This window comes from Phascolarctos cinereus, unplaced genomic scaffold (assembly GCF_003287225.1).
Source record: "Phascolarctos cinereus isolate Bilbo 61053 unplaced genomic scaffold, phaCin_HiC Scaffold_726;HRSCAF=1367, whole genome shotgun sequence".
Lineage (NCBI taxonomy): Eukaryota > Metazoa > Chordata > Mammalia > Diprotodontia > Phascolarctidae > Phascolarctos > Phascolarctos cinereus.
The window spans coordinates 372,874,857-372,891,767 of record NW_027556098.1 but is presented as its reverse complement, the minus strand read 5'-3'; the positions used below and the strand labels follow the sequence as shown (position 1 = coordinate 372,891,767).

General features: G+C 44.1%; 1 protein-coding gene and 1 long non-coding RNA gene across 2 annotated transcripts in view; one reads left to right on the top strand and one right to left on the bottom strand.

Moving 5' to 3' along the window:
• ARID1A (AT-rich interaction domain 1A) overlaps nucleotides 1-16,911 on the top strand; it is a 92,462-nt gene that overhangs the window by 39,093 nt on the left and 36,458 nt on the right. Inside the window, 3 exon segments of the mRNA XM_020983205.2 lie at nucleotides 2,901-3,113; nucleotides 4,762-5,208; nucleotides 6,078-6,194. Of these exon segments, the coding sequence (XP_020838864.1) occupies nucleotides 2,901-3,113; nucleotides 4,762-5,208; nucleotides 6,078-6,194 (777 nt within the window).
• LOC144454191 (uncharacterized) lies at nucleotides 13,633-16,037 on the bottom strand. The gene is made up of 2 exons (XR_013482494.1): nucleotides 15,030-16,037; nucleotides 13,633-14,676 (listed from the first exon to the last, which is right to left on the bottom strand). It is a non-coding gene; the product is annotated as an uncharacterized LOC144454191 (long non-coding RNA).

The following is a 16,911-nucleotide window of genomic DNA, read 5'->3' as shown; positions in this document are numbered from 1 at the left end:
AGGGAAATGACCACAGAACTGTGCTATGATCTGTTTTTATTTTCGAGTTTTTATGATTCTAGTGGGAAATAAGATTGGATGGAACAGGCGAGAGCTTGTCATGAAGGGCCTGGAGAGTAAGGCTGACCAGTTTAGAACTAGTAGGTAAGTGATCCTGAGGATTTTTTATCTTAAACTTACCTCAGTGATTATCTGGTGCAACTCCCTCAGTTATAGCTGAGGAAATTGAAGACCCAGAAATGGATGTGAGAGTTTTGTGCATCATCTTTCTCAGGCCCAGCCCTAGCTTTTTAAAATAGTTGTGTGGTGGTAGGCATAGGAGAGCCATTGGGGCTCTTGAGCAGGAGAATGATGGAAGCTGTGGCACGATCAAAGCCTGAAAGAATGTCGGGAGCAGGAGGGAGCTCTGGGCTTGTCGGGTCATTCTAGAGATTAGAGAACTGGAGTCGAGGGAAGTGGCGTGGCTCAGCCGTGGCTCAACATTGAGAGCGGAAGACCAAAACTCGGCTCTCTTGACTATTAGGCTCTTAACTGTTTTTAGTGCTGGAGGTGTTTCCAAAGTGGAGGGTAGCTTAGAGGAGTATCCTTGCTCTATCACATCAGTCCTGTTTCTAAAGGGACCTCCCTGGGCTTTTCTAACCTCATGGGACTTTCCAGGATGCCTACAATGGACTGACTTTAGAGACTAGCTTGGGAAGCAGCCAGACAGTGCAGTGGAGACGCTGCCTTAGACACTTAGTAGCTGTATGGGCAAGTCACTACCTTTCTCAACCTCATTTTCCCCATCAAGAAAATGGGGATAATGACAGCCCCTCCCTCACAGGTCTTTGTGAGAATCAAATGAGATAACATATAATGCACTTAGAAATGCTTAAAGCACTATATAAATGCTAGCTCTTCCCCTTAATGGTGTATGCTTGCCCAAGTCCATATGGCTACCCAGCTGCAGGCAGGGATTGAGGTAAGGGCTGGCCGGACTGTAATACATGGCAGTGTAAACCCTGAAATGTTTGTAGAAAGGGGATGGTGACAGATTGGGTCCGTTGCCAGGTGTGTCTGGGGGAAACCACATATAATATTTATTACTTGCTGGTCTAATTGTTATTAATTCTAAATTTTCCTAAATAGTCCCAAAAGGATATGTGCAGCCCCAAAATGAAGATCGGAAATATTAGAGCTTCTGGTACATGGGCAAGGTTTTGGTGGGAATTGTTTAGTTGGGGAAAGCACTACTTTTTTAACACCATTGGTGTATCAGTTACCCAGTAGTTGTGATTTGGGAGATGGTCATGACCCAGGTCTCTTGTATGTTAGAAGCTTTAAAAGTGAGGGGAAAGCCAGGCTTTGCTGAGATCTTTCTTTTCTTTATCTGTACAAGCGTCAACTCCCTTCTTGCTGTCTTTTGTCCTCCTTCCGTTCTCTCCTCCCAATCCTTTAAAAAAAAAAACCTTTTTCCTCCTCTGTGATAAATCACTTAGCTAATATTCTGTAAAAGCCCGTATGATTAGAAATTACTTGAAATGTTGTTGAATTTCCCAGCACCGTTTTTAGAGTTCATGACTTTTCATCTATTAGTAGCATAGGTATAATTCTATAATCTTAGTGCTGGAAGAGACTTTAGAACATGGAATGTTCGAATTGAAGGAGAAATGAAGGATGGAGAGTCTAGTTCATCTACTCATGTACAAATGAGGAAACTGAGGCCTGGAGAGGCACATGAAAAATCCTACCTGCCCCCCTTTTTTTTCCTTCCCCATTGTCCTAGGGCTAATGTTAAATTATGCTGTTTTAAATACGTATATACATGCATACACATATGTGTCATTGGGACTTGTTGGCCTACAAGGGCAAAACTTCTAACATGCTAGAAGAAACTTCACTTTAAAATGTCATGTCAGTATATTTTTAATGTATTGTGAAGTGTCATGGCCCTTGGCCCCAAAGTCCTACTGTAGGAGGATAGAACGTATTTTTTTAAATCTTTGTAAGTTACCGCAGGTTTAGTTGAGGTGAGGGAGGGCATGCCAAGATGCTGAAATTGGTCGTTTGTCTCTGCTACCTGAGAAAGAACTAAAGACAAAGACATGTTTTATGTGAACACCTGGGCAAATGAACTTGGTGGGGGGGGAGGTGTCATCAAGATCCAACCTTATTGGCAATAATGTACTCTGTGTCTTTGTAGGCTATCTTTTTTTTTTCTTTCTTTCTTAAAATTTGACCCCAAACCGTTCAAATACTTGGATATGAAATGAAGCTATATTAATGTAGGGTTTGGATTGAGAATTTAGAGTCAAATTCAAAGTTATGGCTCCCTCAGCAACCGTAACTGGGCCATGTTGCTCATTTGGAAGGAGGCATAAATTTAACTGCCTGTACTGTAGTGAAGACAGGCTACAGATGTGCATGGGGGGGGGGGTTATTGCAACTACTGAAGGAATGGAAGTATTTGGACACTCACGTATTTGAATCCTCAGCCACAGTATCATAGGCTCAGTGTTGGTTACCTTAAGCAAAGTGGCTGACTGTTCCTGGGCTGCCCAGAGTTTGCTTATTAAAGGAACACAACCCTCTTGCTCAACTGAGGAAATATTGGTTCTCATTTCCTGCTGTAATATGGCTATGTAAATTGTTCCACATTTTTCCTGTTGGACTTTTTTTTTTCTTGAGCCTAGCAAAAAGGAAAGGATGTTAAAAGCTGGATTGACCTGGAAAGGTCCATGCAGCCACCTTCTCAGAATTAACAGGCGTTTAAGAAGGCATACAGGCTCATTAGGGCCTCTTAGCGTGTTGTCCTAGACCAATGTGGCCTTATGTATTGGGTTGGTGGTTGTATATTAATGTTACCTACTTCTTTTAAACGTTCAAGGTTATTAATAATGCAATACTTTTTATTTTTACAGCCATCCAGTCCAATGGATCAAATGGGCAAGATGAGACCTCAGCCATATGGTGGCAGTAACCCATACTCACAGCAACAGGGACCTCCATCAGGACCACAGCAAGGACATGGATACCCAGGACAGCCATATGGATCCCAGACTCCTCAGCGGTACCCCATGACCATGCAAGGCCGGGCACAGAGTACAATGGGCAGCCTCTCTTATGCACAGCAGGTAGTTACGGACTTGGTTATCTTCCTTTCTGTTCCTGTTGAGGAGAATGGTGTACAACTGTGGAAGTGAGCCATGGAGTCCCATGGCTACCTATACTGTACCTACTTAACAGGAGTTTAGAGCAAATAACTCACTTCATTGGAGCACAATATTACTGAGACCAAGAAAGTGCTTATATTTGTCATATCCATGTTGGTCAGTCAGCTGTGGGCCAAGTAATCTTCCTGGTCTGTGGACATGCTGGGCCTTTAACATGCCTCATTTCCAAGTGTGTACACATGAGTGTGAGTGAGTGTGTGTGTGTGTGTGTGTGTGTGTGTGAGAGAGAGAGAGAGAGATAAAGGGAGATACAATGTAAAAGGGTGGGGACGGCATCAAAATAGATTCAGCGTAGGGGAAGGCAACTCTAAATGTACATCCTACCCTTTGAGGGATATTTAAAATGGGGATGGGTGAGATGGTATAGTTTAAAACAAAAAAAGAAAGAAAAAAGACAATATTTAGAGTCACTATTTAACTTCGAATCCTAGTTCTGTTAGCTAGGTGAACTTGAACAAGTGATTTATCTGGGCCTCATTTTCTCACTTTTCAAATCAGGTGGGCTGGATTGGATTATTTCTAAGGTCCTTCTCTACTCTGAATCCTATAATCCTATGACTGAAGGCTATTCTACTAAAATAATCAAGAACATTTGTTCTCCGTGGTAGAACAGTACATTTTAGAAGGGGGACAGTTAAGTAAGAGGGAAGATTGAGAAGGGAGGTAATGTCTGTTAACAAAATTAGAACCGTATAATTGAAACATCCAAAAAGTTATCATGTAAAAGAGAGGTTACATTTATTCTACTTAGCCCCAAAGAACAGAATTAGGACCAGTGGGTCCTATCAACATAAAGAATTTCCAAGTAGAGCAATCTAAAAATGGAATGGGCTATTTCTGGAGGTCATGGTCATAGTTTTAGAGCTGAAAGGGTTGTCTCAGAGGTCATCTAGTCCTGCCCCTTCCTTTGATGGATGGTGGAAGTGACGGCCAGGGAAGTTGTGCGTATACTGCCCAGTGGTGTGATTAAACTAAGGTCCTCCGATTCCACATCCTGCTTTCAGTGCCACGTTGCCTGCCAGGCAGTGAGATTCCCCTCATTGGAGGGGTTCACGGACAGATTGGTTGACCCTTTATTAGGGTTGTAGAGGACGTAGGATCGAGAGCAGCCTTCATATCTGACAGGTGAAGACGGTCTTCTTGACCTTCAGAGCCATACTGCGCCTCCCATTATTTTCATCTATGGGATTCTGGGCGGTGCTTGGAGGGCTCTTTCTGGTCTTTTCAATCATTATGGAGACTTGAGAGAGGGTGGGGCAAAGCTTTGGATTGCTTTGTCCACTTCATAGAGGAGAAAACGAAGGTATTTCTGAGCTCTACACTAAGCTAGTGCCTGGGTCAGCATTCTTCATCCCTGGCTTTTCAGTCTGTTAAATCAGGGTATGAGGTTGCTTCCTATACATGTAAAAATTGGGCTCCCCATTCTTTAAAATCAGTTGAATACTTGTTGAACCTGACTTGCAGTAAACAAGTGGTTTAAAGTAGGTTTGTTATTCCAAATAACTGCTCCTGAGCGGTAAGCTAAAATCCATCTCCTCTTTTTGTACAGATTCCTCCGTATGGTCAGCAAGGTCCCAGCGGGTATGGCCAGCAGGGCCAGAGTCCATATTACAACCAGCAAAGTCCTCATCCACAGCAGCCGCCCTATTCCCAGGCCCCACCATCTCAGACTCCTCATGCCCAGCCTTCCTATCCACAGCAGCCTCAGTCCCAGCCACCGCAGCTCCAGGCATCCCAGCCTCCTTACTCTCAGCAGCCATCCCAGCCTTCTCATCAGCAGTCCCCATCTCCATACCCCCAGCAGCAGTCAACAGCACAACAGCACCCCCAAAGCCAGCCCCCCTACTCCCAACAGCAGGCACAGTCACCCTACCAGCAGCAGCCACCTCAGCAGACAGCCTCTGCAGCTCTCTCTCAGCAGTCTGCATACCCTCAGTCCCAGGCACAGCAGCCACAACAAACTGCCTATTCCCAGCAGCGCTTCCCTCCTCCCCAGGTAAGACCTTCTTCCTCCTCCTCACCTGAGCACCATGTGACAGCTGCCAGCTTGAGCTTTGGTGTTATCAGAACTTTGCCATACAAATTGGTTCTCGGATGAGCACTTAAAAACCAATTAAACTCTGGGTAAACATGCTAACTGGATTGATTAGACGAAAAGAAGCATAACCTTATTAACTGTATAAAGACCTATAGCTCTGGTGGTGAAGAAACAAAATTACATGGGCAGGTGAGAAATAAAAAATAATGAGGCTGATTGAAAAAAAACCCCACAGCATACCAGGACTTTCACCTTCAAATGAGTTGTCCCTTTAGTCATGCTTACCTTGAAAGAGCATATACCTATGGCAGTGATGCAGGTATTGCTCCTGGACTCCTCTTTGGGGAATGCCTTCAGAGTCCATGATATATTCTTTTCAATATCTTCAGTATAGCAAAAACCTCATCATTTGAGCATGGATTTGATTTTTGTTTTCTTTCTCCTCCTCCCTTCCCCTCACCCCTTCTTCCCTTCTTCTCCCCACCCCCCATGTTTATTAAAATCAGTCTTATTCGTTGCCACACTTGGCCTAGGTTGCCAGGCTGTGGCATTTAGCCCCAAAGAATAGTCCTTACAGTAATGCCATTAGAAGGAATCTCACAACCCATTATTGATGTTTTTGCTTGGAAAGCCACAGGTTAGTTCTCTGCCTTGTCTGATGCCATCTGTGGCATCTAGGTAATTGTTCCATCCCTGTGGACTCCCCCACCCCACCTCAGGTGAGAGAGACTTCACTGCCCGTTGTCTCTTCTCCCAGAGAATATCGGAGGTTGATTTGAATCATTTCAAAGTCTCATAGCCCATTTCTTTTGGCCTTCATGTTTCAGGAATTATCTCAAGACTCATTCGGGTCTCAGGCATCCTCAGCCCCTTCAATGGCTTCCAGTAAAGGAGGGCAAGAAGATATGAACCTGAGTCTTCAGTCAAGACCCTCTAGCTTACCAGTAAGTAACCCCATGTCTAAGGAGAGGTATGGAGATAGACAAGAGGAAGTCTCTTGAAGGGAGTCTGGGAGGAAGCTGGAAATGCTGTTTTTTTCTGGATCGGGAGTATGTGAACTTCTGTGATGATGTTGACCTTCAGTTAAGTGAAGGAGTGGAGAATGCTTTGAGTTTAGGTGAGACTGGGCTGTGATGTTTGTGTGTCTGTGTGCGCGTAATCTTGGGAAACGTTCCTTCCGGTCTCTTGCCGCCCAGGGACTGGACTTTGTGGTGCTGAAGTGTAGTTTATTTGTTCTTAGTCATTGCTCTGGGGCCGCTGCGGCGGCAGACGCGGCAGACCTAGGCTCAAGTAATGATACGCTGCAAATGGGCCTTTTCCCATTCATCATTTTCTTTCCCAGTTGAGAAAAGTTCCAGTTTTCTTGCCCACATTGATTGTGATCTTTACTTCAGCCTGCAGCTAAGGGCAGGATCAAAGTTTTGTCCAGAATTCATTGTCATCTTGAGCATGACTGGATATAAAATGCTCTCTCCTTACCCAGGTTGTGTGCCTGCTTTAATAAGGTGCTGTGTACTTCGTTGGAGCTTAATTCATGCTTGTTGATGAGCAGATGTATACAGAATCATGAGGATAGCTGTCATGACAGTCTCTTCAAAAGAGTTGTCCCATGCACCTCAAAGCTTAAATTGGGCAGAAGCTCATGGATCCTAGCTCTGTCATCTTGCTTGGTGAAGATGAAGAGATGCCATTTGGCAAGTGGATAGTGAGTCTAAATGAGAGTAGTACACAGCAGACCACGCATCATCCTGTTTCCTTCAAGAACTGTCTTTTCCCTCCTATACCCCAGCTCTGTACGTGTGTGCTGGTGTAGAAATATTTGAGTTTCAGCTTGGTTCAGGATCCTGCAAGTAGCTTGGATGTCTATCTTTAGCTTCTAGCCTTTTTTGTGCAGTAAAACCCTTTTGAGTCCTCATTCCTTCAGTCTTCCCTTATGCCTGTTGTATTCAGGTTAAGGAATACCCTCCAACTCAGGGGTTCTTAACCAGGAGTACATGAATTTGGTTTAAAAAATTTTGATAAATATATTTCAATATAATTGAATTTCTCTATTACATATCTATCTAGCTATCTGTCTGTCTATCTACATAGCATTTAAAATCACTGCTATTCTGATAAGGGCTTCATAGGTTTCACCACGCTGCTAAAGGGGCCCATAACACACACAAAAAGGGTTACGAGCCTCTGCACTCACTCTTTTTTGACTGAGATAGGATTCCCTGGTAGTGTAGGACCGTCCCCATTTGGGTTTGTTGCAGTAGCCACTGATGAACTTAATTTTACTGTCTAGCCCGTCAAGTCCTTTCCTAAGTTATGAGATCCTCTTGCTTAGTCAGGAGACTCCTTTGTATATAGACGTTAAGCTGTTGGAGAAACAAACATTTTGTTTTCGAGACTAAAGTCAGGCCAGGGAAAATTCTATGGGATGAATTGGAAATAGGAACCTAGAACAGTATATATTCACTTGTCCCTCTGAGATGGAGCTAGAATCAATTTCTCATTGGCTTTTGATTTCTTTTTCTTTTTGGCTAGGCAATCAGGGTTAAGTGACTTGCCCAGGGTCACACAGCTAGTAAGTGCTAAGTGTCTGAGGCTGGATTTGAACTCGGGTCCACCTGACTTCAAGGCTGGAGCTCTCTCATTGGCTTTTAAGAGATCATTATGGCTGGTGACTTAGGATGTCTTTATTTTTACCTTGAGTACTTCTAACTCACCCCAAGAATTTGTTCCACCGTTTCAGAGTATGTGTTTCCTGTGTCTTCACCGGCCCTTTCTGTAGGTCCCATTGGCATCATCCACAGTGCCTTGTACATTGTAGGTGCTTGAACAATGTTAAGAGTTTTGCCATTGAAACCCATTTTTATTCCATAAAGTGTGGCATTGTGGTTCTATGGTAGTAGATCTGGCGGGTATCTGACCAAGGCAAAGAATCTTTCAAAGAGACTTGCTGAAAAGTAGTTTGACTCTAGATGTGAATGTCTCAAGCCACGGAGCCAGTTTAATGGAATTTTTGTCTTCAACAGCCAAGTAATCCGTAGGACATGTGTGTATGAAAAGGAACCTAGTGAAGGCCTCCTAGATTTCGGTTCCTTTAGTGCTTTATCCCAGCCTTACTTCCTTCTCTCTTGACACATGATGAAAACGGAGTGGTATCAGTCTTCTGACTGTTCTGGAATTTTGTTAGATGATGTTGATAAGCGGGCCAGAGAGGTGACACCTTAGTATAGTGGGGATAGGGCCCTGCACTGTGGATCAGTAGGGAATCTGGATCTGGGTTGACTACTCGCCACTCTTAGATCCTCCATCTCCTGTTTTGGATGATGAGTGGTTTATAAACGAGACAACTGTTCAGATACAGATTGGATTAGATGGCCTGAGAGTCTGTAGCATTGTATCTGTACAAGATTGCCAAGGTCTCATCCAGCTCTCAAATCTTGATGTGTCTCTCAAGTAAAAGAGTGTGGGAAGTCAGGCATTAGGGAGTCAACCCTCAATTGCAAATCCTTTTTCACTTCAGTTTCAAAACTGTTCAACTCTGCATCTAAGAGTGTTTTCCAGATAAGTGACCTCCATGTTTGCTTGAGATTTTTTTTTTACTTTAGTGGAATTTGAAGTCTTTGCCAATTACTTTGATGAAGGAGAAATTGCTTTTCTAAAAGTGTTTGGGAGACTGACTTGATACAGAAAATATAAAGACTTACCTGGCTTCATTTGGTGATGGTAACAGAACCAGAGTGGGAGGAAAGGCCTGATACCCTGTAATAGCCCAGAGTTTACATATGGTCTTTCCAGCATGGAAAAAAAGACAGTAGAGAAGAGCATTCCTTTTCTGATGTTGGCTGCTAGGAGGACTAATGTGGTACTAATGGCAAAGGGGCTAGTCCTTTCCTTCCAATTAATCTGTCTCAATCCTTAACTTTCTCTTTGTGGAACTTTATAGGAATGTGAGTTTAACCTGATTTAGTGAGAAATGTGTGTGGCAAGAAGGAAGGAAAAGAAAAGAAAAGTGTGTGGCAACATGCTAATCATTTGAGGAGTGTCTGTAAGTCTTGGCAAGGTGGTTTTTTGTTATTGTTGTTGTTTTTAATGGAAAGAACTCAGACTTTATGTTTTCTTTAAAATGTTGCAGTTCTCTCCCTTTCCAGGGTCTCTGTATGTTACTCTCTTGCTCCAGGTCATTTTTTATATTCCATCTTAAAATTAAACTGTTTCAGTGCCTAGTGGGGACCTCAGCACCAAAACAACATCTGTTGAGATGGGTTTTAGGGTCCTGGTAAAAATGACTTAACAATAAGCTTCCTGTTTTCATCCACAGACGCTAAGGTGTTAGCCTCCTCCTGGAGCTAAGGGAGGCCTGTGTGCTAGGGAGGTCAGCCCAAGGGAATGAATGTTCCCAAGTTCAAACTTCTCACAGATAGATCCAAATGGGTCATTTTGCTTTGTGGTGGGTACCACATGGGGGTGGGGTGGGGTGGAGAAGTACTGGAGAGCCGGCTGGGATGTGGGTTATTGACATCTTGTTGGTTGAATTTGTTTTTTATCCCTCTGGTCCTTGGAACAACATACAAACAAGGTTATTCGTCTTTGAAACCTTGATTTGCTGTACCACTCTGGGAATCCCCTTTAAAGTCCATGCTCTTTCTTCAGCATCTACTCTGAAAGATGACTAGTTTTGATTTATTCCAGGACTCATCCAAGCCTGCCAGCTTCTGTGCTCTGCTTTTCTTGTGAGCACCTTGCTAGTACCCATCTCCCAAAGCCCAAGGATAGAAACAAGAAGGGAAGTGAAATTCAAAGGTGTTTTGCTCATTGTCCAGAATTTTAAAGAGATGAAATGAGTTTTGTAGATTATCTGCATTTCTTAGAGATACTGTCCTTCCACAATTTAATATCTGTTTACTCACTTCGATTAACAATATCGTCTCTGACCTTGACTATCATAGATATTAGAGGAAGTTTTTATATGATTTTGCTCAGACATTACCTGAATAACATCTCATCCCTCTTTCCCCCAATTAAAAATAGCAGCAAAAAACTTTGTGTATTAAAGTAATGGTTTGGACTTACCATGTAGTTACTAGTCATCAGGTCACCAAGTTGGCAAGAGTTTTACTAGCAAGAGTAATTACATATGTAATATTCTGGACAACTTAGTTGAGTTACCAAACTGATCAAAGATTTTTGAAATAGTATGAGCCTCCAGACCAATTTTAGTAGGATTGAATTTCTCTTTTTCTACTTGGCAGTGACCCCAGGAACAAAGGATTAATTAGTGGTCAGTCATTTGCTTTACAAAAAAAACCCGATTTCACCTTGTTCTTCCCTGTAATTGATGAGGAACTCTATGTCTTTGTTAGACAAGGTAGGAAAATGTTAGCTCTTTGGGTATGGTCTTACTTTGAAATTTTTTTCCCTGAAGAACTGGCATCCAATATTCATTCAGCAAACATTTAAGTTTCTGCTGTGTGCTGAGCATTGACTAGCTACACAAATAAACAGATTATAATCCTGGACCTGAAGGATCCATAAAACTTTGACTGGATAGATAAGAATAGTAGCAACTCAGGATTCCTAAGGTTTTTGAGCCCTGGTGTTTGAGACAACACTGATGCTTCTGACAGAAATCGAGAATTCAAAATGGGAAAACTAGCTAAGGGGAAAGACACTTTTAATGTGGGACTTATGTAGCTTGAAAGGCTGGCAGAATTGTAGAATTTAGAGCTGACTGGGACCATAGAGAAAATCTGGTCCAGTCTCTTCTGTACATGAGGGAATTGGTGCAGGTGCCATGTAAATTGCCCAAGATCTCCAGTAGTATATAGTAGGGCTGGGGTTTCCATCTCTGTCCTCTGACCCTGGCTCCAAATTCATTGCATTTTTACTGGGCCATGCAGCATCTGAATGAAAATGTGATTGTGGATGTGGTACTTTCCCCCCCATTTTTTGACAGAAGTACTAGACTGGTAGAATATTTGGCCCCAAAGAGTGGTTATTAATGGTTTGGTGTCAGCTTAGAAGGAGGTTTCCAGTGGAATACTCTAGGGATGTGTCCTTAGCTCTGCGATTTTAAACATTATGACTTGGATAGCAACATAGATGGCATGCTTTTCAAATTTACAGATGACAAAAAGCTGGTTAAGGGTAGCTAACATGCTGGAGGCCAGAGTCAAGTTCCAAAATGATCTAAACAGGCAGAATGTTGGTCCAAGTCTAATAAAGTGAAATTTAATGGGGCACTGAACTTGGACCCAAAAAGACCTGAGTTCAAATTTGTCTTCTGCTTACTATCTCTGTGACCGGAGGTTAGCATCTCTGAGCCTTGGTTTCCTCATCTGTAAAATGGGGTTAATAATGAGTGGAAGGATTTATTTCCCAGGGTTGTTGGATCAAGTGAAATGTCAGTTAAAAAGCTTGGAAAACTGCAAAGTGTTGCATAAATGTCAGCTGTTATTACTAATAAGGACAAATGAAAAGTCTTCTACTTGAATTCAAAGGATCAACAGAACAGGTATAAAATAGGGAAGGCATAGCTATCTATATACACTCTGTCTGAAAAAGATCTAGGATTTTTAATGGATGGCAAACTCCATATGAGTCAACAGAGTGAAAAGGCAGACACAAAGGCTAATTGGATGTCAGCCTGAGATGCCTCACTTCTAGGGCTAGGAAGATAATCTAGATATAGGCTATAACCATAATCAGACTTCATCCTAGAGAACTGTAGTTGGGTCTGGATGCCATGGTTACGAAAGACATTGATTAGTTGGAAAGTGTCCAAAAGAGGGCAGCCAGGCTGATGGAAGGCCTTGATATCCTGTTCTATAAGGAGGGTCAGTTGAAGGGACTTTCAGGTATTTAGCCTAGAGAAGAGAAGATTGAAGGGTGGGGATGGTGGTAGTTGCTTAGAAGTATTTGAATAGCTGTCCTGTGGAAGAGGGCTTGCCTTGTTTTGCTTGGCCCTGGAAGCCATCAGACTAGCAACAGTGGAGAGAAGGGTCAGATCTAGGCTTGTTGGTCTAGGGAAAATTGGTTTTAGTGGTTTTCCTCTAAATGGAGGTCTTGAAGCTCCGTACTACTTTGTTAAGTATGTTATAGAAGAGATTCTGGCTCAGCTAAGAGGTGAACTAAATAACCTCTGAGGCACCTTCCAACTCTTGTGTTTCCTGATCAGGAATACAAATAATTGAGTCTTCTACATGAAAGTGATGGTTGAAACGATGAGAAAGTGGGTGAATTGTTTAGTGAGGGCAGAGAGGAAGAGAGGGCCAGGGTGGAGTCTTGGGAATTCACTGGGTGTAGTAGAAGAAAGGAAAGGCAAGGGGAGATTACAGAGGTGGATTGTCCATATCAGTTGTCAGGAAATTGCCAGAATATGACGTCTCTAAAGCCAAGGGCGGATTGTGTGTGGATGGATGGTGTGACAGCCAACAATAACAAATACTTTATCTCATCCTGGAGAATGAGTTGAGGATGGGTTATTGGATTTGGCAAGAAGCAGGTCATTGGGGAATCTTCTTGAGAGAGCAGTTTCAGTAAAGTGGTAGAGATAGAAGCTTGATTATAAAGGGCGGTGAGGAGAATGGGGGTGTGGTTTGAAGAAGTGAAGTTAATATTGTTACTAATCACTTTTATGAGAAGTTTGATAGGGAGAGGAGGAGAGGAAAAAATGATAGCTAGGGGGAGCAGTAATGTCAGTCAGAAGTTTGGTTGGGTTCTCCCCACCTGAAGATACGGGATTCCCAAACAAGGGAAGAAGCCAGTGGAGAGGGAAATAGTGAAAGTGCAGAAGAGGGAGGGGATAATGTGAAACCAGAGCTCTCTTTTAAATGGAGGATGTCATCCAAGATTGACACTGAAGGAATCAGTGTTAGAGGGAGATGAACTTTGCCTTTCTGGAAGGAGATGCAGGGAAGAGGGACTGAAGTTTTAAACACCTGCTGGACTCTGGTTGCTCCAGCACTCGAGCCTCCTGATGAAGAGCAGACTGTAGGTGTCAGTTAGCAGCCTGTCCTTCCTCTGTGTTCTCAGATCCAGGTAGCTTGTGTTACAGGGGTGTGGAGAAAGGACACCAAAGAGACCCGAGTTCTGTAACTATCAGAAGTTATAGGATGGGCCGGGCGAGAAAACAGAATCAGTACTCTATATTTGGTACCGGTGGAAAATGAGAAAAAGAGGGGGCAGCTAGGGTGGGGCAGTGGATAGAGCTCCGGCCTAGGAGTCAGGAGGACCTAAGTTCAAATCTGGCCTCAGACACTTGCCACTTACTAGCTGTGTGACGCCGGGCAAGTCACTTAACCCCAAATGCCTCACCAGAAAAAAAAGAAAAAGAAAAAATGAGAAAAATAGAATGCTGATAAAGGAAGTCCTTAGATAATCCCAAACTTTAGTTTTGCTGATAGTTTTTATTTCTTCCAAACCTAGAGAGTTAAACAGAATTTGTCTTTCCCACCTCCTAAGGGAGCCTCAGATGGACAAAGAAAAGGGTAACTGAAAGGGTGCTAAGTGAGCATGAATCTGGAGCCAGTAGGGCCATGGAGCTCATCTGGTCTAACTTCCTCATTTTACAGGTGAGGAAACTGAAGCTGGAGGGAAAGGGGGGTTTCAAGGTCACACAGGTCTCCTCTAATTGCAAATCCAACGCTGTTTTCACTGTTACTGCACCCTTCTCCAGCTTCTTAGATAACTTACACATTTAACAGTCAGGCTTAAATAGCTGTTAGGTCATCCGGCTCTTTTTTTCCTACCCTCCTCCTCCTCCTCCTCTTCACTTTTTCAGCAGTTCTGTGTAAATATTGTATTCCTACCACCATCACCCTTCTCTGGTAGGATATAAGCTCATTGAGGTCAGACACTGCTTTTTCTTTTGTCTTGATATGTTTCCAATACTTTGCATGTGATGGGCATTTAATAAATGCTTGTTAGATGAATGAATTTATCCGATTAGAGGTTTGGATCTGGCTGAGGCAACCTTTACCTCTCATCATTCTTCAGTAGAGGCTTGGGCAAAACTGTTAGTAATGGCGTTTCCCTCCCCATTAGAGCCCTGGAACCCCAATATTAATTAATGGGTGAAGGACTTAGTGAAATTCACATCAGCCTTGTTCAGGCTTTGGGGGTGGGGGTGGGGGCAAGGAACTACTTAGTGTCTTGAAAAGAAGACCGGATTCGGAGTCAGAGAAGGCAGCACGTTCCTGAGTCTGGGAGTCAGGAAGACCTGGGCTCTAATCCCAGCTCACACACGTCAGGTCTTTGTTCCTCTGAGCAGGCCTCCTCATCACCCTGCCCCTGGGAAGTCTGAGGCTGGTTGAGGTGGCCTCCAAAAAGCCTTTCAGCCCTAAACAGTGATTCTGTGACTCAGGTTCAAATCCTTAACTTTGAACTTTGCCAGCTGTGACCTTAGGCAAATCTGCATTTCCATTTCCCCATCTGTAAAATAGAGTTAATCATAAATGAGATGATGTATATAAAATTCTTTGAAAATGTGAGAGTTTTGTTGTTGTCTTTTTTTTTTTTAAAGACAGTAGTGATGTAATAGAAAAGGCTCTGGACCTGGAGTTAGAAAACCCAGCTTCCCACAGCACAGTGTTCCCCTGGTGTTGGGGCAAGTTACTCGTACAGTAGTGCCTTTGATCAGAGATGTTTCTGAGACCCTGGGTTTTTGCTGCTCACTGTTTGCCACCATCTTAACCCCACCTCCCCTTTAAATCTAAAAAGAAGAAAAACTTTTGGAAAGCCAAGCAGATAGTACAGTATTTGGTGTTCCCTTGAAGTGTTTATACCTGGGGAGAGCCAAGTGAATCTTTTCCTAGGTCTGTTGTTATTTGTCATTCCTATCTTTTGTTCTGTGTCTCCTGGTGAGATTATTGCTGACGGAGGGCAGAAACTGAGGGTCTCCCTCCCTCTCTTCCTGTCTCTGTCCTTCGCTTGGTGTCTCGTCTCCTCTTTCTCTTTCTCTCCTTGTCCTCTGGGGCCCCCCCCCAGGTTTTTTGTTTGTTTTTTAAATTTGAATCTGGTCTGTGAGCAGGTCAGCTTTACTCTTACCTCAGGAGTCACCCACAAGAGCTTCCCAGGTTATGACCTGGTTTCTTTGAGGTTTGACCATGTGTTACATGTACTTCCCCTTAAATTTGGGCCCGGGGAGTACTGAGTGGGCCTTGGAAAGGAGCTCCCCCCTCTCGGCTGGATCAGCTGGCGCTCCCTCCGGGCACACCGTTCTAGACCCTGGCCTCCCTGTCTTCCCGTCACTGGCTCTGTAGCCGGGTCCGCCCGGGAGGCCTGAGAGTCAGTTATTAAACACTCACGAAGCACCTACTGTGTGCCAGAGACTGTGCCAAGTGCTGAGCTGCCAGAGGAAGGCCGGCGACGTGCTGCAGCTTGCTTTCATTTGCCTTCTTGTTTGCTGGTACTTGGGTTTGGGTTTGCGCTCGCAGCAGATGATTGTCTGCTTGTTCCAGGGCTCGTTTCCTGTTTCTATTCTGGTCGCTGGTGGCTCGGCTCGGCTTCCTGCCTGGATGTGTCTCTCAGATTCCTCTCACTGAAACCTTTTGTTTTATTAGCAACAATCTCAGTTTGAAAAGTGACTGAGATCACTGCTGTAAGGGCTCCTTTGGGGTGAGCTAGCCCACGGTGGGCCACAGGTGCCCATGATGAGGAAGCTATTTGGTTTGGGCCTCCGTTCTTTTGTTTGCCCCCAGCCCCTTACAGGGCCAGTGGGTGGTTCTTTGTTTAATCCGGAAATTGGTGTAAGGAAGACAGTTGTGAACTTGAAGAAGCACAGACATGCTCCCTCCACGGCTGCCCATTGGCTCTGGCTTGGTCTGACCCATCCCAAGTCTGCAGGTCGGCAGAACTATGCCCTCCAGGCTCACATCTTTCTCTGCTACAGGAAGCAGCTAGAATGTCGAACTGGAAGTGGCCTTGGAACATAAAATGACTGCTCAGAAGAGGCCTTAAAACGGAGCCTGGCCAAGAGAGACCTTAGAGGTCACGGAGTCCAACCCTTTCATTTTGCAGCCAAGGCACCTGGGCTCACAAAGGTGGGACTTGGTGTTCTTCCTCCCAGAGCCTCCCCCAAACCACGGGACCCCTGAGTTATGCGGATTTTTGAATTAGAAAGGCAGTGCCTCCTTTGACAGTGTTGCAGCCTGCTGGTGCTGACTCGACCTTCCTGTCTCTGAGAGCAGTTCTTCCAGTGTAGCCAAGAGTGGGGAAGGGAGGAATAAAGGTGTTTGGACATGGTAGCCTGGCGTATTTGGATGTCAGGGTCCTTCCTTCCCCAGCTCTGCAGGAAGAATACACTGTTTGTTCCAGCCCAGTCCCTTCTTAGAGGAGAAGATAGTGAGGGGAACGAGATGATCTCCTTCCAGGGTGCAGGACTGCCCCGTGCCTGCTCCAGGGAGCCATGCTAGAATCCCCAGGGATTCCAGGTGTACTTGCTGGGCTCAAACCAGCTCCCCCAAGAGCATGCAGGGACCAGTGGGCCATTAATTTTATTATTATGTTTAATCAGGCCTTTATTCTAGAAGTAAAAAACCTCTGAAAGAGGCTGTTGAGTTTCCCAAAATAGTAAGAAATGACTTCTAGTTAGCAACCTTTGACCTCAGGCATTGGCAGTCAGGCAGCCTCCCCAACATGTGGAGTTGGCCATGTTGCCGTGGTAAT